General features: G+C 32.0%; 1 protein-coding gene across 1 annotated transcript in view; it reads right to left on the bottom strand.

The window, feature by feature from the left end:
- The window catches only part of LOC124365060 (39S ribosomal protein L38, mitochondrial-like), a 35,797-nt gene extending 21,865 nt beyond the window's left edge, over window positions 1–13,932 (bottom strand). The window contains exons 1-3 of the mRNA XM_046820980.1: window positions 13,689–13,932; window positions 10,487–10,642; window positions 8,156–8,361 (exon numbers count right to left, since the gene is read on the bottom strand). Coding sequence (XP_046676936.1) covers window positions 8,156–8,361; window positions 10,487–10,642; window positions 13,689–13,842 — 516 coding nt within the window. The 5' untranslated portion in view covers window positions 13,843–13,932. The remainder of the gene's footprint in view (window positions 1–8,155; window positions 8,362–10,486; window positions 10,643–13,688) is intronic.
- Between the last annotated feature and the right edge of the window lie 8,291 nt (window positions 13,933–22,223).

Raw genomic sequence — 22,223 nt, 5'->3', positions numbered from 1 at the left:
TTATTAGTCCATTTGACAATTTTTGTTCTAAAATTTTTAAAAAAAATTCAATGTATGTAATAATGTCTGTATATAAACATTAATATATATTGTATATAAAATATTTTTTTATTTCAATTTAAATGAACCATAATATTGTGAACAGTACTCGCCCTTCTACTTGCCAGCGAATCATTGAGTCACTCTTGTCATCTCCACTTCAATACCGTATATTATAATCATCAAACGAGGCTTTAATGCCGATATAAGATATATACTAAACTATCCTCAATAAGTATTGAAATTCCCACTAAACTTCCTTCACTTAATGTTAGCAATTTATAACATAACTAGCTGTTTCCCGCGGCTTCGCACGCTTTTCGTAAGTTTTGCCCGCGTATGAGCATTTCTGGTTGAAGTAAATTATATTTCCAACCCCGATGTAGATTTTACCTTGATGTCACGATCAAGAAAATATGTCAAAAATGTATTGTACATGCATAATGTATTTTATTACAAAGTGGTCTACCACTCAACCTTTAAGTTCAACCAAAAATTTAGTTTAGACAATTATACATCATAACTTAGCGCCTTCAAATAGTGTTTCACTGTTTAATATACGTATCTATCTCGTAATTGCAGGTTATAATGTGCAGGCGCTTTGAAAACTTTTCTTCATTTTATTCGTTTATATTCACGACATAAGCGAATAATTCAGATAATAACTATCCTATCTTCTAAGTTAGACTAAATTACGGATACATGTGAAATTTGATTGAAATTGGTTCAGTCGTTTTGGAGTTTATTGGCAACATACATCGTGACTCAAGATTTTTTATATATATAAGAAGATATAAAGTAGTTCCATAGTTAGAGCCAACTGCAAAGTTGCAAGAAGAGTAAAAAACTAACTATATTTCCCAGTATCATACAAAGGGAATTTTCATTTTGCGAGAATGAAACATCACTAAAAAAGAGCAGCTCTTTCTAAATGTGTGGCTTTTTTGTTAGGAGTCTCCAATATGTTTTGTTCTCTATAGATGTGCAAAAATGTATTGTCTGGTGACTGCACATGTTTTTCTATAATGGAAATTGAAGTTTTGATTTAGCAAGACTAATGAGTTCAACATGACTCTCTGTTGTTCAATTTTGCGATGATTCGAACAGCTTTTATTTGCAGTCTGAATATTCTTTCCAAGTTTGATATGGCACAACTGCCCCACAAAGAAATTCCGTACGACAGGTATGGAAATATTAATCCATAGACATCAGACGTACAAAACTTTGATAAATTTCGAAGGACAAAAATTCCAGTTGCCAATTTAGCACATACACTTTCAATGTGAACTTTCCAGGTTAAACCTTTATCCAGGTGTATTCCTAGAAATTTAGCAGAATCAGTTTTTTTCTAGAACAATGTTATCCATCATTACTGTTGGGGTTTCATAAGTATTCAACCCACGTAAACAGAAGTTGATGTAATTTGTCTTTTCATGATTAGTTGTGAGATTATTTACCAGAAAATTTTGAATGCAGGAATTAAGATCAATGAAGGTTTGAATCTCCAAAGAAGTCAGAGAATCAGCCCGGAAACAGAGAGTCGTGTCATCTGCGTATTGAATGATTTTCCAATATAAGGGTAACACATGGATGTTATTCACATAAATCAAGAAAAGGACAGGACCCAAGATTGATCCCTGTGGGACTCCTTGGTATATTCTAATACTAGTGTACTTGATACTGCATTCTGGACCTGAACACATTGACTTCTGCTGCTCAAGTATGAGTGGAGCCACTGGTGTGCTGTTCCCCGTACCACAGCCTTCCAGCTACACAAGCAATATACCATGATTAACAGTATCAAATGCTTTTGAGAGATCAAGAAAGACACTGAGCGTTCTTTGATGGTGTCTCAAAGCCTTCCACAATAATATCTACAAGTTGTGTGATTCCTCCAAAAGTTGATTTTCCTGGTCTGAAACCTAATTGTTGATCAGACAAAATTTTGTGTTTATCAAGAAAATTAAAAAGTTGGTCCAGGAACTGTTTTTCAAAAATTTTGCTAAAAACAGGTAAAATTTAAATTGGTCGATAGTTATCCGCTATCTTTGAATCGCCTTTTTTAAAAACAGGTACGACTTTTGCCAATTGGAGTGCGGATGGAAATGTGCCAGTTTCAAAAGAAACATTTATGATTTTTTCCAATGGGCTTAATATGTGCTGATAACATTGTTTTATAAGCCACATTGATATGCCACTTATGTCATTGGAAGTTTTAGCTGAAAAACTTCTTACAATACATCCCACTTCGTCCTCACACACAGGAGCCAGAACCATAGATGAAGCAGGGGTATGTGTGTTGACTGTATCCAGTTCCAATTCACAGTCAGCATCAAGAGAACTAGCCACTGAGGAGAAGAATTATTTATTAAATTCCAAAGCTATTGCATTTGGATTGGTTAATTTTATCCCATCAGCATAAAGCTGAATGGATTTTAAATTTGCTTTATTTGTTGAATTTTGTATAGTGTTCCAGGCTGTCTTAGAAAAGTTAGATGACTGTTTTAGTTTATTGTTTATTTTGTATGATTTTGCAGCAGTTATTACTTTTTTATTCTTTTGTATTAATTAAGTTATTAATTCTTTTGTAATTTCTATAGAAGGATTTGAATCTATAATCATTAGTATTCCTGAATATTTCATTATAGAATTTCAGTTTATTGAGGATTGTCTACTGCTTCTCTCATCATGATGAACATTCTTTCGGCCATCTTTTAAAGCTCTTACGCATTTGAATTCCCCATCACTCATAATATTTTGTCCTTTCACTTCTCAATTCTGACAGTGAATTTTAAGTGTTTTCACACCTACCTCGACAAGAAAACAAATAATGGCACATACTTCACAGTTAGTGAGATTCTCAATTGACGGGGACATTTGAAATATGCATTATCAAATAAAAAATTATCTAATTTTGCTATATCTGCATCTGTAACTTGCTAACAGAAGAAGTTAGTGCACAAGTATGAAACCGCAGTGCTGCAATGGCGCAATTTCAAACGGTACTTACGTAAAAAACAAGCCTCGTATATCAATACCAAGCTTAGATTCTGGACTTGAAAATATTATTGAAATTACAAAAAATACCAACATAAATATAAAACTTTTACCAAACTTTTTTTGTTTTTGAAATTTAACATTTTATACTTATTTTCCTATTTTTCTAAGGCATATAAATTGCATTTACCAATTACAACATTAATTTGGATTACTATGATACTGTATAACATTTGCTAGGTTTGTATGTAAAGCAATATTTTATAAAAGTTTAATATATATACCAGCAGTTACCCGCGGCTTTTCCTGTTGAAAACTCGGACAATATATTCATGTATTCTTTATCTATGACTTAATAAACACTCCTGAGATAATCGATAGTCACTCAAAGCTATTCCAATCTCCTGATCCATTTTAGATTTAAGTTTAAAGAACAGTGTTTTGGGGTCCTGAAGTCATAAAGTGAAACAGTTTTTATAAGATTCGTATTCCCTCCAACATTATAATTTATTGAAGTGCTCCGACAATTTCAGTAATAATAAGAGTTAGCCTTTTTATCCCAATGACAAAAGTGTATCGTCCAACTAAAAAATTGCTGCGGTCAATATGAGTCTATTCTGGTGGTAGTTTAAATTCACCCCCGGTCTAATCTATTTACATTTCCACAATTGATTTATGCTGTTGCACTAACCAAAACAATGGTCTCATATGTTGGTTTCGTAGCGTATAAATAGCATTTCTATGGCATTAGATGGATTATTGATAATTGGCACAATCAAAATTTAAAATTAGATAATAACTTCTTCTATGCAATCTGCATTACACTACTGATCAAGCACTTTTAAATAATAATTTTCTACATTTTAAATGTAAACAAATTTTTCTGCCTCTTTGATAAACTTCAGCTGAAAGTGTTATTTATATCAGTTCACTTTGTATTACGTGTCGTAGCACAATCTGCTGGATCCAATATAAAACACTCCAATATCATCAACAATTTATAAATAAAAATTTAATTAAATAGAATATTTAAATAGGACCAAATTGTGAATCTAAACCATTCTCGAATCCCCTTCAACACACACACAAAATTTCATCAAAATCGGTCCAGTCGTTTAGGGGGAGTTCAGTCACATACACAGGAACACAAGAAATATATACAGGGTGATTCATGAAGTTCTCCCCCCCACTTCTACAGCACATTGTACTAAGTAAAAATAATGAAAAAATGTTATATAAACATAGGTCCGAAAACGCTTCGTTAGCGAGTTACAGCTAGCGAAAGATTCGCCTGAATTCCTGGGTAAAGAGTAAAATAAAGCCATACTGAACTTTTGGAAAGGTTAATTAAGTAAGAAATATTGTGGATTCTTATGTATTTTTACCTGATAAAGCTAATAAAATTGGTTTCAGAACTGTACCTGTAGTAGTTTTTGAGGGATTCAGGGTTTAAATGCAAAAAAATTGGGGCACGAAACAATGTTTTTTTAAGTTTGATGTACAATAACTTTGTTAAATTGGTAATAAATACATAAAATCAACAAACATTAATTGTAGAGAATCTAATTCTGAGAAAATTGATATAATCAAAGTCTAAAATAAAACAGAAATAAGTACCAAAAAATCGATTTTATTCAGTATAATACATTACTAGTTTTAAGCAAAATGAATCAGGTTGGGCCAACCGTACGCACCTTTTTATAATAGATGTCCGAAAATGAGGCCATCATTATCAATACATTTTGCAGCACGTTTGTGTATTGCTTTTTTTGCGTTTCTTAATTTTTCAGGACTTCCCTGTATTTGCACAGCCGAATCCATAATACGGGAAATTAATTCATCACGAGAATTCACTTTTGTCTTGTATATAATGTCTTTCATCCATCACCAGATGCAATAATCCAATGGAGATAGATCTGGTGATCTTGGTGGCCAAGGGTGAGGCCCTCCACGACCAATCCAGTGTCCCAGGAAATTGATGATTTAAGTAAGCAGAAACGGCACGTGAAAAGTGGGGAGGTGCTCCGTCATGCTGGAAGTACAAATTTTGTCTGAGATGTAAAGGAACATTCTCTAACAGCTTGTGGCAACTCTTCTTGAAGGAAATGCAAATAGAACTCAGCATTTAGGCGTCCAGGTAATATGAAAGGTCCAATCAGCCGATTGTGCAAAAGGCCACACCAGACATTGACGCTAAATCGGTGTTGAAAGTTCTGTTCCACTACCTCATGTGGATTTTCTTTCTGCCCATGAGTGTTCATTGTGCAAGTTATTGACACCATCCCGAGTGAATTGTGCCTCATCCGTAAACAAAATACGCTTGTAGAGTTGAATATTAATATTCAAAAAGTTGCAAAACTCCAAGCGAAGCGGACCATCCCCTAGCTGTAGATGTTGAACCTTTTGTTTATGAAACGGAATAAAAATTTGTTTCGATTAAGTGACCTCCACACCGTTGACTGCGAAACTCCTATCCGCCTAGAAATACGTCGTGTACTTACACCTGGACTGCGATGAACAGCATTAATAACAATATCATCATCAAGTTGGACAGTTTGTTTCATAATTGGTTCTAGTACTTGGTAGTGATCCTGTTTCCCGAAGAGTACGAAAAGTTCCTGAAATTGTTTTATGGTATCTGGAATCCTCCCTATTAGGGTAACGTAGTTCATATTCTTCTACAGCAGCTCTAGCATTACCATTACAGTAACCCAAAATAAAAACCATATCAGCGTATTCCTCTGATGTAAATAAGTAAGGCATTTTTTCACTGAATAAACAATCGAATTATAACTCACAGAAAAATTGCATTTAATAACACGATTCACAGAACCCGATCTCCTGCTGTAGCTTGCAAAACACCACTAATACACAGTTCTAACGTAACAGTACAGAATACCATTGTTGATCAGCTGTTATTCGTGCGTTACCAACTTAGAAATTAATATAAACAAAAAACTGCATTTCGATGATTAGTAAACAATAATAGGAAAATGTTTGCTTCATTTATTTTCGAACATTTGATGTAAATTTTTATTAAAAAAAAATATAACGTAATAAAACATGATATTTTTATTTACAAACAAATTTATTTAACAGTTAATCTTGTTTTCTCAATTTATCTCATCATTAAGGAACAAACATTTTGTTTTTGTTTTATTTTAACTAAATACCGTACGGTATTTCTTTACAGCTAGTAAATGTATTATACTGAATAAAATCGATTTTTTGGTACTTATTTCTGTTTTATTTTAGACTTTGATTATATCAATTTTCTCAGAATTAGATTCTCTACAATTAATGTTTGTTGATTTTATGTATTTATTACCAATTTAACAAAGTTATTGTACATCAAACTTAAAAAAAACATTGTTTCGTGACCCAATTTTTTGCATTTAACCCTGAATCCCTCAAAAACTACTACAGGTACAGTTCTGAAACCAATTTTATTAGCTTTATCAGGTAAAAATACATAAGAATCCACGATATTTCTTACTTAATTAACCTTTCCAAAAGTTCAGTATGGCTTTATTTTACTCTTTACCCAGGAATTCAGGCGAAATCTTTCGCTAGCTGTAACTCGCTAACGAAGCGTTTTCGGACCTATGTTTATATAACATTTTTTCATTATTTTTACTAGTACAATGTGCTGTAGAAGTGGGGGGAGAACTTCATGAATCACCCTGTATACAGGGTGTTTGAAAAGTATGGGTACGGCTTAATATTTTAAAAACCATAGGAGATAACGTCTATAAACTTTGCACAGTGTCATATGGCTATGTAAACTATTTTTCCTTGCTATTACCATGACATGCCAACCATGGGGGGACGGCCCACAGAGGAAAACATGGAAATCTTAAATTGAAGCATGGGTCGAGTGATACCTCATTTGAAAGAGCTCACTTAGTAGAGTTGAATTCCGCAAACCGCATCTAAAAAGGTTTATCCAATCAGAAATGGCGGCTTGTTTTAGGTACACATTGTGAAGTACATTATGCGCTGCCATTTCTGACTGGATCGTCGTATTCTGATGCGGTAGGCGGCGTTTCACTCTACTAACCAATGTGTTTTCACTGACTTTTTTTAATTAGCAAATTATGTCATAAATTTATAACACAATAAATACCAATGTTTTTTTAGTTTTATTTATTGTGTTTTATATATATATATATATATATATATATATATATATATATATATATATGTACATACATATATATATATATATATATATATATATATATAATATATAAAGATATATATGTATACATATATATAAGTTGCATATTTTTAAACAGTGTTTCATATTTTATTTTTTGCTGATAAATTCTGTCTTTGACTTTTTTGGGTTTACAAAAACAGTTTTGGTACACAGCAGGAGAACAATTGTTGTTATGTTCTAAAACTGCTCAGCAACCATTAGTCTTTACAAGTTATATCAGATAAGAATACATTTGCATAAAGCATGTACGTTATAACACTTTAGAAAAACCCACACGTTTAAATTAAGATGTATGTACTTCAAACATTTACTTACTTGCTTTTATACTTGTTCAAACTGCACTTCACTGTATTTTTTTGTATTTAGCCATTACATTACCAACAAAAACTTTATAAATTTACAGTAATTTTTTAATCCTTTTTTATAATTTGAATTTGTAATCCTTCACAGGGTAAGAATTTAGAAAATTGTTGTATATATTTTATAAACGTTCAGCTGATCCTAAAACTTTATTGTATTTACTTTCATACATTTTGTTTATTTTTAATGCTTTATAAAATGTTTATACTTGTTGGACAAAAAATTATAAAATCGAAAAAAGTATTTTTGTCTCTTTTTATACAGATATTACCAACTGAACCATTACTATAAAATATAAAAACTTAAATACAAACCATTGACTCTACCATTTTTAAAATCAATTAGGATGAAATAAGCAATTCAAAATTATTAAAGAAGTAATTTCTTTAAGAATGACAGGAAGTCTATGTTTTCCTTCTAAAAAATGCCATAGTTAGCAGAAATAGCACAAATTGTGTGTTTGTGAATTTGTATTGGTTCTTTTAATTTTTTTTATAAAATATATATGTTGAATATCTATTTTAAAGATAAACATACTTGATTTGGTTTAATCAGATTTCCTCTATAAACAGGCACAAAAGATTGCTCGAACTTGAATGCCACATGAAGACCAACTTGAGGATAAAAGAAAGCATCACCAAAGAGATCTTGAAACACTCCATAATATTCTGCTGCAGACTTGATATGTTCTGGTGCATTTTCTTTGGACCATTCTCTGGACACGTCATCAAGGCACACCAAAACTACAACATAAGAGTTAACCAGTGGCATAACAAAGCGTGTTAAGTTAAAATTGAATACTGGTGGGCATAGTAAGTACTCTTTTCAGGAAGAAAAGAGTCTAAGCATCACTTCATGTATAGATACCTACAAGTAAAATAGTGTACAGAATTTAGCTCTTCATTTAAATCAATCCCATTATACTGATCTGAAATCACCATAAGATTATGTTATAAGCAAGGTTAAGTTATGTCTTATATAGAAGCAAAATTATTACTAAAGTGGTGTAATATTCTATAGTGACTATGATTGAATTACCACACAACAAAGCACAAAATTCTATTAATTCTTATTTGCATTAACTTATTCATCAAAGAAAAAATTGTCATCTAAAAGATGTGACAATTTAAATTTGAGTTAGCTCAATTTCATATTTTGCTAAATGCAGTGTCTGAGATATGACACTGTCACAAACTTGACTCCTGGAATCTGGAGCTCACATTCATCTGAAAGAGTCCAGCTAGACCGAATTAGTGAGTACCAGTGAAAAATAAAGCTAAACGGAACATTCACACTGAATCAACCTTCCACCATATCTGTGTTATGAGTAATTCGAATTTTACAGAATGATCTCCTATAGCAAGTTCCAAAACACGTATTTTTAAATTATGCTTAATTAGCACATTTCTTAACTAAGGAAATCCTTGATGCTCCATTTATGGTCCATGAAATAGAGTTAATAAAAAACTTAGTTCTTGTAGTTTGCAAATAATGTTTGTCATCATAAATGAAAAAATGTTTAAACTAGAACACTATTATTATTTAATTACACATTATTTTAATTCATTTTACAATATGGAATTACATTTTGGAGAAATCTGCTTCTAATAATAACTCTTACCTTTATTTATAGAATTAAGATTGACAATCCCTGTTTATATATTTCATGTGCATTTTACTAACAAAAAAGAATCATATGAAATTATTAAGTACCATCATTAATATTATTATAGAAAAAGACACAAAAACAACCTCATGTACCCCAAGCACTACCCCATGCTTTTAGAAAATACAACAGTATACACTATATTAATTAAATAAACTAACTAACAATGTAACAATTAAAAATAACAAAGAAGATTATTAACAGATATTAAAATAATTTTTGAATATTTTTCTGTTAATATTCTGCCAACTTCTATATAGCCTAATGTATGTAATCAGGATAACACACTGAAAGCTATATCTGAACATTGTTATTGTTTTGAAAATATTTATCATTTTAGATAAATTTGGTTTTCTTTTTATTCTTTATTGTTTTAGTGTATAACAAATTGATAATGTTACCTCTTTTTTCAGCTGGTGTTATGTATGAAACTTAGTTTTTGTGATAATAAGGAAATTCATTAAAGCAACAAATTTTGTAGACAAGTCCCATACGTATCAGTAAAAAGAAAACGTATCTAAGAAACATTTGTGCTGAGGTACTTTATATTCCATACGTACCATTTATTTAACTAGAAATTTCACAACCTAAAGGTTTGAAATATAAGTTAAAATATTGCAAAAATATTAAATTCCTAAAATCTAGAAATTATTTTTTAAATCCTCAGAGATAGTTTAAAATTTGTGGCCATTTTAAATGCATACGTTGGCAACACTTCATCATATAATGTGTCAAAATATTATGTAATAAAGTATATATTAGTATATATTATTGTATGCCTTTAATATATACTAATATTATAAAATTAATAAAAAAAGATAAAACGTAGAATAAATATTCAAACACTGACCAACACAAAGCAAGACAGTTTCAATACGACATTACAATTTAATATTTTTGATGGTATGACAAAACAAATTATTTTTTATGCTCATAAAACTTATAAAACTTGTATCATCACAATTTAAAAAAAAAACTTGGAAAATAAATGAAATGCCCGTTTTACATTCTAAATTTTAAAGTTGAAATTTCTCAATATAAATAAAAATATTTTTTTAAATATAATGCAGTCTAAAAATGTTTAGCATTATATTAATGCAGCTTGGTAAGTAAACCAATTGAATATGTCAGTACAAAACTAGATTCTAGTTACCTAGCAGTTACTAGCATCACAACTATTATATAAAACATTCTCAACTCACGTTTATTTTCTCTGGCTTTCTTCTCTAGTTCAAGATTCCCTTTAAGTTTTTTGGAATGAGCTATTCGTTGCTGTAAACCCTCAGTCCGGTTTTGGATTGTTTGTGGAAATCCAATGTCTACTTTATAATATATTTTTGGATCCTGGTAGTTAGCCTCTGAAATATAAAAACAATTTTATTAATATCTCAAAAATAGATTTTAGGAGATAACAAGGTTTAATTATACAATTTGAAATTTACATGAGGAATGCAACAAGTAGTAAAGAACCTAAGATATTTTTTAATAGACATGGATGTAGCCTAAACTACAAACATTCGCTTCAGTATTCAACAGTAATTAAATGTAAACAACAATCAAGGAACAACTGATATTAAGTGTAGGCTAATACAATGAAAAGATAAGTAATAATTTGCTAAATAATTCTTCTCAGCTTCATTTTTTGACATGGCCCTGCAGGTAACATGGTGACATCCGGGAACACCGCAGTCTGGGACTACCAGTTTGCTGAATAGAATGTCTATTGTATATCTTATTAAACCAGGCTTGAGACACGATGTGAGCAAATAAGTTAGCATGGCAGCAAAATGCTTTAAAAGTATAGGTAGACTTAAACCCTTTGAGTGCCACAGGTATTTTCCCAAGGCATATGCGTAAAGTGCCAAGCTGTTATTTTTGTATATTTGTAAGCTTTTGACAAAAAAGCTGTTGTAAAATAACTACCCAACAGATTTTTATAATTTTGTGGTTTTTTTCTCATTAAATGCTGAATATGATACATATTGTTACAAACAAAATTTGCTTAATAAAATATAAAAATTATATATAAAAAACTTTTTTTCTTTTTTATAAAAAGTTATGTTTCAACCTAATTGGAGTGTATATATTATTTTTAAGATTTTTTTTTCTTTATACCATGATAAAGGTTATATAATTCTAAATAAAACCCAAGTATAATATATGATTCTAGAAATAAAAAACAAACATGGCACTATATGTATAAACAAAATGCTGCCCGGTACCAACAATTTATAAATTGTACTCTATTTGTCAGAGTTTAGAAATTACATAGTAATAGTGTGGTTTTCACAAAAAAATCTAATATGACATCAGGATAACACAGATAAATATGATTAGTAAAATGTAGAGACAAATAATTCCTAACATATTTACATAAAAGTTTACATTTATTAAATAATAGGCCTAACCCTAATATATTTGCGCTGAAAATTCATGTTTTTCGCTTGGACACAACTCAAATCACTGCATTACTTTTGTAAAGAAATACAGTAAAATACTGTATGAGTTATTATTTTAGTTTGTATTTACTCAAAAGCTTGGTTATCAGCACATACACAACAAGAAAGGCTGTTACGCAACATGGTACTCATCCTTCCGCTATGTTGCATGACTGGAAGACAAAATCATCGCATAGGTACTTCGGTATTATCTTAGCCCACTATTTTTGGACGAGTTTTCCTTATCAGGGGCCAAAAAAAACTTCATTATATTTTCCTTCTTCCATAATGAGTCAAAAAATACTCGATTAGTCATAGTTCCTATTGCCAAATTGTCTCGAAATAGACGCACGAATGACCTGACTTTTTCAAATAATAAAACGTTGTTCTTTTAGTTTTTGTTTTAATTGATTGTCGAACTTGTAACATTTAAATTCCAAAATAGGTTGAAGTGAGTGTTCTTTTTAATACTGTAATTTATTTTGTCCCCAAGATGGAAAACCCGTCCGAAAATAGCGGCCTCTTGATAAGTTCCCAAACAACATAAGTTTCACAGATAAAATAGTAGAGAAACAACATAAAACTTGTATTTATCGATAGTTTGGAACCTGTCTGGTTATTTGGCCAAAATAATCTTGTACTATATAAAATATTATCGAAATATGAAACGTCAAAATTAGCGGTGCTGGCACTTTATGCACTTTTCATACCGTCAAAATTAGCAACGCTGTGGCACTCAAAGAGTTAATCAGCGGATTACACTCGTTATTCGGTTGATTTTATTGAATGTTTCGATGTTTTTTATCCGAAGGAACAATTCGATATGACAATTTGTTTAACTTAGCATATGATTTCAACTTATTAGTTATATAGTAATTTTAATGTAAGCAATAAATAGCAAGAAGTAACTAATAGGCTATTTTGAGACTTTGAAAATGGTGATGAATGAGGAAAATGTGCGAGATATTTGTCACAACTGACGAGATTTGTTTAAGTGGCTTCAACATGTGGGTTTGGCTCCTGATAACCCATGGGGAGAATTCTTTCCTTTTATTCACAAAAGCGGTTACTCATTGATATATAGATGGGCAACTTATTAATATTATAAGGTTTCTTTGATATCTAAGTCTAGGCCATAGTTGGTTTTGTTATTTTGAAAGGGTAGGGTACGATAAGCGGACCAGGTTTTTTATATCTAAATTGGTAACCGATATTACTTGATCATAACCATCGATATAATCAATCGACACTGATTAATTATTTTGAATTATTAACTTAAATAATCTATATCAACAGCTGTAAACACTCTACAATAATACACATAGGATAATATTTCAATTTTACATAAGTAATTCTGATTATTAAAAATGGCAGTCAATTTTAGAAAACTACACAGCGTTGCTTTTTCGTGGCTTCAACATGTTGGACTCGTACCGAAAAAACCCATTATGTGAAATTTGTGGGAAAGAAACAACTGTAATTGTGAGAGGAGTAAATATCGTCGTCTTCAGTTTTCCTAATTTTGGTTATAATAATTTGTTTGATCACTGTTTAAATATTAAATTAATATTTTAATTTCAATCATAAGGTTGTTATTGAGGACTATAGGTACTTATATATCGATTGATAGTCTAGGATTTGAGATGCGAGTATTAGGTATCGATGACTAGCCTATATTCTTTGATATAAAAAACCGGGTCCGCTTATCGTACCCTACCCTTTTGAAATGTTAATGTTAAATTTGAGTTTTTAAATTATAATGTACAAGCTTCTCGTTTCTGTATTTATTAAAACTCATTGTGTACGAATTGCACATATCCGGAAGTTGGATAATATACCGAATTGTCCAATAAAAACAACCGAATAACGAGTGTAGGCCGCTTATTAAAGTCTCCCCAAAAGTATTAGTCTGAAATATAAATTTTGAAATGCACATATATAAATATACAAGTACATTAGCTCTTACCTTCTAATTTTTTTTCCAAAGACTTTCCTTTATATGGAGGTACCCCTAGCATGTACCTCACCGATTTTCTCTTTTGTAAAGATCTAATAGGCACAACTCTAGGGGTGAACACTTTCAAAATTCCATTCTTGCATAGCCCTATCAGAGTTTCCATTATCAAGCAATCAAAATTAAAACCCAAAACAACCCTAACCTATTATTTTCTCTTGATCATTGCTTGGCTCTGCTGCTACTGGAAAAAAAGGTCGGCTCTGTCCCCACTCTTTCTCTCCGCCTCGGTTGATCACCCCATTAAATCTAACACGTGAAGAGCTCGTTGTACTGTACTGATTACTTACTGAGTAATTTGCATAAGGGTAAGCTATTGTTTTGTATTATAACGCCTTACTGTTCTATGATAAAGTCTAAGGTTGAGTGATTAATTTGTACTTTTTGTTAACTCTTTTCAAAATACCAGTATGAATAAAATGACACGTCTAAATTATTCTTAAATTTCGGTTTATTATTTTATAAAAGTTAAAATAATTTGTGGACAGTAGAATTTGTTCCTCTCATGGGACATAGAGTAAAACTTTTAAAACATTTTCCACACAGTGATGCACCAAGATATCATTTTACATAGATTTTTAATCTGCCTAACGTTTAAATGTAAACATTCTCTACCTATTGATTTATTAAAGGTAAACGCCGATTTACAAAAGATATCCTTACCTATTTAAAATTGCAAAAAAGGGATTTTTCTTTTTTAGAAAAATGTAGATAATCATGAAATAGTAAAAGGCTTTTAAACAAATTTCTTATGTGGATGACAGGAGCTGCATTTCTCGTCAGGAATCACAGTGAAATAGTTGCAAGTTCTAGAGTTACGAAGGATCGGCTCTCGGACCTAATCTCTTCTTGCTTTATTTTAATGATCTTAGAAATGAGACTTGTGCTGATTTATGCTTGTATGCTGATGACACTTCAATAAGTGTTAAAAATCATTTTCGTAACAAGGTTAAGATCGCTATGTTGCTACAAACTAGATCCCATTTATAATGTTTGGCAGACAATAATTTGTTAGTGAACAGAAATAAAACTGTGAGCATTGCCTTTCGGTTGAGGAATTCTGATAAAAATGCTTCCAGATATTCGTACTTCGTAGGCGATAACAAAATTGATTCAAGCCATTGCAATAGTTTTTTTTTTTTTTTTTTTTTTTTTTTTTTTTTTTAATTACTATTGATTCTTGCCTTGATATCTCAAGACATATCGATAAGGTGTCTAGTAATTTAAACAGTGATATCTTTGTTATTAGGAGGCTTGCACAGTTTGTTGGCAATAATTTCCTCCACCCATCATATTGTGTCTGTATATGTCTGTATTTCTTCTATACTGTTGTAATTTGATGTGCTGTAACCACAAAAACTAAACAGATGTTTACTTAAAAAAAGTCAATTTGGCTTATTTTCGGAATGAAATTATCTGACTCCTTTAGAATGGGTTTTTCAACTCATATTTTTATATAATTTTTGTACCTACACTTTAAAACCCTGGCTCATTACATGAAAAATAAGAAACATTTTTCAACCTACCAACACTAACAGATAAAATTTTCAAGACTCCACATAATTTGTTATATCAAATCACAACACTACAATTTTTTACATTTTATGTTAATCTGCAATTACATTGTTTATTGCACTTCCTCCGCAGCTTAGGTCGGAGTCGGAAGTAGTATTGGAAGGATCCTTAGAAAATTTCTAGTCTTTGTGGAATGTTACAGTGTTTAAAGGTATTATGCCCAAGTGTCCAATATGTAAAATAGTGATAGTCTAATATGTAGTACATAAAAATCATATCTGATATTTAATACAGCTTTCACTGTAAGCAGGTGCTTGTTATAACTCAATCCCTATTTTAACTATCTAATTATATTAATTATATTGTTTTGACCATTATCAATGCTACGTCCATGGTCCGATGACAATACAAGATTTAGATTTTAACTAAAAAAATAAATTGTAACAAGAACGACAATATTAAATTCTGAGGTTAATAGCTGATCCAAAACCTAACCTTTAAACACTGCCTACAATGGGTAGAATGGCTATGGGCCTTAAGTTGCAGGACGGAGTCATGTATTTGTCTTTTAGTATAGGCACTATCTAACCGTGTTTGAGAATGTCGAACAAATTTGCCCAGACGCAACGAATTATTCATAAGAGTAGTGATCCCGGGAGCAAGTAATTCGACACAGAATCGTAAAACTGAATGATATATTCCATTGGGGCCATAACTCAGAGCTATCCAGGCTGTATTGCTAGTTGCTTAAGAACGTTTTCTTCAGTGATTACATATGTGGAAATAGTTAGACAATTGTCAAAGAAGTATTGTTGGAGATTGAGGAGCACTGTTGGTCTTAACGAAGACATCGGAGAAGTATCATTCAAGGAAGTTACACATCGCTTGAGGTTCGGTTGTTTCAATGACATTGGGTTTCAAGATGGCAGGGGTGGTTGAGATTTCATTCAAGCGGTTAACGTGACTCCATATAAGTCTTGGGTTAGTGAGAACAACTGCATCAATGTGGGAGATTTAATTAGAATAGCAAGATCTTAATAAATCGGCACATCTGCGGTGTAAGCTAAATCTGAGGTAATTAGCTTGGTTAAAGGAAGTATGGTAGAAAACGTGATCTGTTTTAGAAGCTTCACAGATGGGAATGCTGGTACGAAAATATAAAGCTGGGTGGTGGACCTCTTCCTCAATCAGAGCCTCCGGTGCTCTACATATTTTAGAATAATGCTCCGAGGAAAATGTACGATCTAAAAGGACTCCCTTGTTGTTAAGAAAAGTGTTAATTTGTTTGGGAGAGAGGAGGATATTAACCGTATCTACTAAATGACACGTGTTATTTTATTCTTACGTTTAATGGCATTTTTGTCTCGTCTATATATTATTTATTGCAACTATATTTTACACTGTAAGTACATGTGGTGGGATCCTGTGTGCCATTTATCGTTTTGTTTTCACGAGACTTTGTCTAAAAGTATCGTGTGTTTTAAACTATGATCTAATGTAATTTCTACTTATCCATCTAATTTTTTCCTGATAATTCCGCTACGTAAAAGATTGATATAAACGCAAATTTATCTCTATTTTGATTTACTGACATAAGAATTACTCTTCTGGGTTGTCTGCACTTATTTATGACTGATTGAAGGTATCCATTGCGTCTGAAAAGCGATTCAACTTTCTTAAATTCCTTTTATAATCCATATTGATCCAAGCATAAGCTCTTTGCTCTGTGAAATAACGAGTAGACCACTGTTTCTTGGACATAATTTTGATTGTTTGATTGATAATTTAAATATTTTCTTGTATGTGTTTTTTTTTTTCAAAAACCCATAGTTTTAAGAACACCCATATCTCTTAATACATGCACCATCCAAGAAAGGAAGCTTGTTTTTTGGACGCCCACTTCCACTGTGAGGTGGATGGAAGGAGAAATACTATTAATTTGATTCAAAAATTCATTCAATTTAGTGTTTCCACGAGGAAAGACAAGAAAAGTATCATCTACTCCATCAAATTTTTGATCTGAACTGAGCTAAAGTTAAAGCTCTCTGCTCAAATCCCTCCATGAATATATCGGCGAAAATAGAAGACAGTGGAAACCCCATTGCTATCCCCTCGTGTTGACAGTACATTTAACCCTCGAACTCAAAATTACTTGCACGGGAAGTTTAGTTATTTCATTTAATATTTGATCTTCTTTGAGACGTGATTCAATAATTTTGAGAGTTTTAGGACTGGTATATTTATGACTTTCGACGTCAAAACAGTTTGTCAGATTCAGTCTTCAGGGAATTTGACTTCTCTACAAATCTAAATATGTTTTTACTTATAAGTTAAGGCTACCAACGCCGTTAAAATGTCCAAAAGGACTTTAGACACTTCCATGCAAAGCAAATCTCGAGCACTAACTACAGGCCGGAGAGAGATGCTTGGTTTGGATTTTATTAAGGTCATACATATGGGGAGTTTGGAATAGTGAGGAGTTAAGTTAGACCTTAATTAACCTGAAAAATGCTTTGTGTGTTTGTAAGATATTCGCTACCTTACGTTCAAAGATATCAGTTGGGTCTTTATTTAAAACTGTAAATGTGCCTGTAAGTTTCCGTAATAGTTTCTTTACGCGCCGCTGAGTACACTACAATGGTAGCGTTGTCTTTATTGGTAATATTTTTACCATATCGTCTTTGCCAAGGACCAATATACCTTTTCTCCTCTTTTGTCGGAGGATAATTAAATATTAAATCAAGCTGTTTGTATTTTGTTACATACCTCTCAGCTGGTGCGTTCCTCAGTGGGGTAGAGAATAACATACTCAGCCAGATTAAAATAATAGGATAAATTTTCTGTAGTCCAGTTTCTTTAAGTTATTAATTGTAGAGAGTGAGAGGCAGTGGATTTTTAGTTCCAATGTTGTTGGCTATGGAATTCTATTTCAGATAAACAACTCCTTCAAAACTCGAAGCCTCTAAAACATTATAAAAATCATAAGAACAAGTTTTTTACTTTCAATTTCTAGTTGTTGACTCGTTAAAGTCCATAATTTTATAATTGCTCCAAACTTGTCTGTAAACTTCCCCTAGGCAATTGTCCTAATTTTTATTTCTTCAGCTAAGTTATCTATCATAGGTAAAATGTATTCACTCTGAAGTTGTTTCATCCGGAAAAGCAAAATTTGCAGGTCTGGGACTCATCAGATTTAAGTGTTCTAGTTGTTTTGAGTTTTTCGTCTAGTTCATACATTTTTGTTTCACAAACATGTAGTGCTTTGCCTTCGTATATATCAAATAGCTCTCTGAATTCTCCAAAGAAATGTATTATTAGTGACTTCTACGATGACTGCTATATCGACGTCTTCATTTTTAATACATTTATTAACTTTACAAAGCCTAAGGAGAATAGTTCCCTAAAACGGATTATTACAGCTGTTTCCAACCGCATTAATCTTTTGATCAGACCTCTTGCTTCCACTCGGGTACCAGTTTTTTGATCTAGGTCGCTCTCCAATTCCTCAAGAGCATTGATGACTGCAGACCATTCTTCTTGTAAAGCTCTCAAGCGTTATCCCTAGCAGATTACCTTGTCGTGTCGTTTTGTTGTTAATTTAGTGGCTTTGTACTTATCTAATACTATCCATCTATATATTGAGTTACAAAGATATTATACAACTCTTGAAGGAGAAATCTTCCGCGTGAATACCAACTAAGTTTAGAGTATTGGCCGCACAAGAGACATGTGATGCAAGAGGACTGACTCCAAAAACTCTTGCTTGTACACCGGAATAAATATCAGATATGTTTGACGCGTTGTCTTAAGATTGTCTGCGGCACTTTAATATGTCCAATTCAAAAATTTGAAAACCTCTATGACGGTTGTAAACATATCAAAAGACTTGTGTCCTTAAAGCCTTGGCAAGAACTTGGAAATATCTCAACTAGTTCTCCACTTTTCTTTATCGTATTACAAATGACAACTGATCCACATGTGAAATGTTTGGAGTAGGATCTATAACAACAGAAGAATGTCGAGAGTTTCAAGCCTCCTTTAAAATGTATGTTAGTACTTGTTTTCCAAGTAGCTCAATGAATTTAATCGCACGCAGTGGAAGAGAGATGAGAAATGTTTCCTCTTTCAGGATTTCCATATTTTCCTATGTGGTCGGATAAAATAGTTAAATATAAATATAAATAAATAGTTGAAATCAACAAGAAAGTGAAACATAATTATGTAGTTCCCATTTAAATTGGAACCAAATACTTTTTTTGAGCCCCTAAACGGCAACCTACGAGAGTCTACAGCCTCTGTCACAACGTCAACTCTTTGCAGTATCGTTTTCTAGTAACTCATTTCTTGATCAATCATTTTACTAAGTCTGGCATCAACTCTACCTTATTTGTATTTTATTTATTTTAAAATCATAGTACTGGTTTTGTGGGAAACTGAATTTTCATTATCTTTGAGATTCGACGATACATTTTTCCAGTACCTAACCTTCCTTCACATAAGATGACTTAGGTTGTGAGTCTGAAGTAAAAGGACCACAAGGACCACAAACAATTGCATTTTTAGTTTCAGAAAACACCAACCAGGTTTTTTTTTCTCCACCGCCAACTGTCTATTAAAACTGTTTACACCAAAACGCTAAAAACTTATCCCATACATCTTAACTGTCTTTAAAAATCTGCATTTTTATTTTGAAGTAACCCATTTGTTGATACGTAATTACACAATGCTTGTTTTATAACCCAGTTCGCCACATCGGGATCATAGCAAAATGTTTCGAGTTCTAATCTCGTTTCAAATTGTTCTTCTTGATTTACATTGGTGAAGTGAGTCCATCAGTGGAGACGTTACTTGATCTTGCACAGATTAAGGAACAGGTTAATCTATTTTAGGATAAACCCTTGTGGTAATAATCAGTTTTATAAAGTTCCACTGCACTTCTTGACCTCTTGAGATTTAATTTTAGCTTTTTTCCTGAACTCATCCCCAGATGGACGTTTGTTTAATTGGCTCATTTCAAAAACTAAAATTGTAGATGGTTAAAATGTACAATTATTTAAAACGTTTAGCAATCGATAAAGAATAGTCTCTGAAAGAATTTGATTTGGTTATTATGAAAACAAATATCATGGGCTCTCAGGCCATCATACAGAAAAGCTGTCACGTCTGTTGTGGAACGCATCTTTAATTATAGACGAAAGTATAGCCTATTTTAACAAATTTAGTAATTAAGTACAAGTTTCAAATTAGCGTGCTATGACTATTTAATGACACGGAAATTAACAAAGCCAAAAAGTAATGTTACGGTACTTATTATGTATAGTATTAACTAATGCAAATGCTATAGTTAATAATGATCAAAAATAGTTATCATAATTATTATCATTTCATACGCCTTACTTCAAATTCACTCAGGTACCACAATACATCTCAGTTTAACAGTAATATCTAATTAAATCAACACCAAGCTAGCCGAGAATTTCGACAATTGATCGAAACAAACAATAACAGTTACAATTTAAGGTACAAAACTATTTGAGAGGCAAGGGGAGCTGATGGCTCGTCTAGTCGTTTGTATTTTCGGTGAGTCATCGCCTGATGCTTGCTCCAAACCAGCTACCCTCCCCCTCCCATCGGCAGGCTACGACGTTAAAATAAACTGCGTAATTCTGCTCTGCAGACAGAGATAAATCCGTTCGTAATTAATACTTCCCTTCTCATCTCCATGAACGTTGTGATTTTATTTTTTTCACATTATTTTGTTTTTGGTCCGTGATCTGTGCCCCCCTCGGCTTGTGCCCCTAGGCATAGGTTGGCCTTATGGGTAATCCGGGACTGCTGATAGGTTGATCTACTAGTTTAATGTATGTAACCTCGATTAATTTCCTTTTAAGCAAATTAGGTTCCCGATGTTTTTATGTTGGCTTCATTCCAATTCATACGATGATCTCCAGACCAACAAAGATGTGCAACTTTTTACTTGTCTGTTAGCTGCTTACTCGTGTTTTCTTTGTTTTATTTTATTCTTACGTTTAAAGGCCTTTTTGTCTCGCCTATGTACTCTCTATTGCAACTACATTTTGTACTCTAAACAAGTTTTTAATTCTTGTGTGCCATTATTGGTTTTGTTTTCACGAGATTTAGTGTAAAAGCATTTTATGTTTTACACGCACTTTAATCTTGTATGTGTTATTTCAAATAATAATTAGCATTTGGCTGAACTGAACGAAGAAAAGCGTAGAAAAATATTTAATAACCAAATACCCATTATTAGGTTTATACTGACCATATTTCCATATTTGTTTATTTATTCAACGGTCATACCCATTTTCACAAGTCTTAAAAGAAAATAAACTGACAAATGGCAATATACTGCTTAAGTTACATAACATTATGATAAATATAAATAACAATGTATGATTTAAAGTTACCATAAATAACAAGCACAACGAAATATAATTAATAGATAACAACTTATATAATCTAGTGCTGTTTTGAATTTAAGATGCAACAAGTATGTAATAAAAGAGAACAATTTAGTAAATGAGTACATGCTATGAATACAAGTTGCAACGTGCAAAGGTAATAAGATTCAGCTCCAGAAACAGAGTGACTAAGATGTTATTGATTACAATAAGCAAAACAATGAAGAAAATCAACAAATACTGACATGAAAAGAAAGAAGAACTAATGCTACGTAAGCTGGTTTGAAAAACAACAATAAGTAGTAAGATCAAGTGAAACAGTTTGAACTGTAATTTCTATCTGTTTTGGCAAACAATCTGTGCAAATTATTTCAAAGTATGTCCTTTCAGATCGATGGCCACAGAGTATGGTCATGCATTTTGGACATTACAGCTCTTCTAAACGCAGGTAGATCAAGTGAGAAGAAGTCAACATCAGAAGATAGTACGTTTCCCAATCTCTGGATCCCATTTGTACTGAATGCCTTTTATCTTTAAGGTAATGGTGGCA

The sequence above is a fragment of the Homalodisca vitripennis genome, chromosome 1, assembly GCF_021130785.1.
Source record: "Homalodisca vitripennis isolate AUS2020 chromosome 1, UT_GWSS_2.1, whole genome shotgun sequence".
Lineage (NCBI taxonomy): Eukaryota > Metazoa > Arthropoda > Insecta > Hemiptera > Cicadellidae > Homalodisca > Homalodisca vitripennis.
This window is presented reverse-complemented; position numbering and strand designations above follow the sequence as displayed.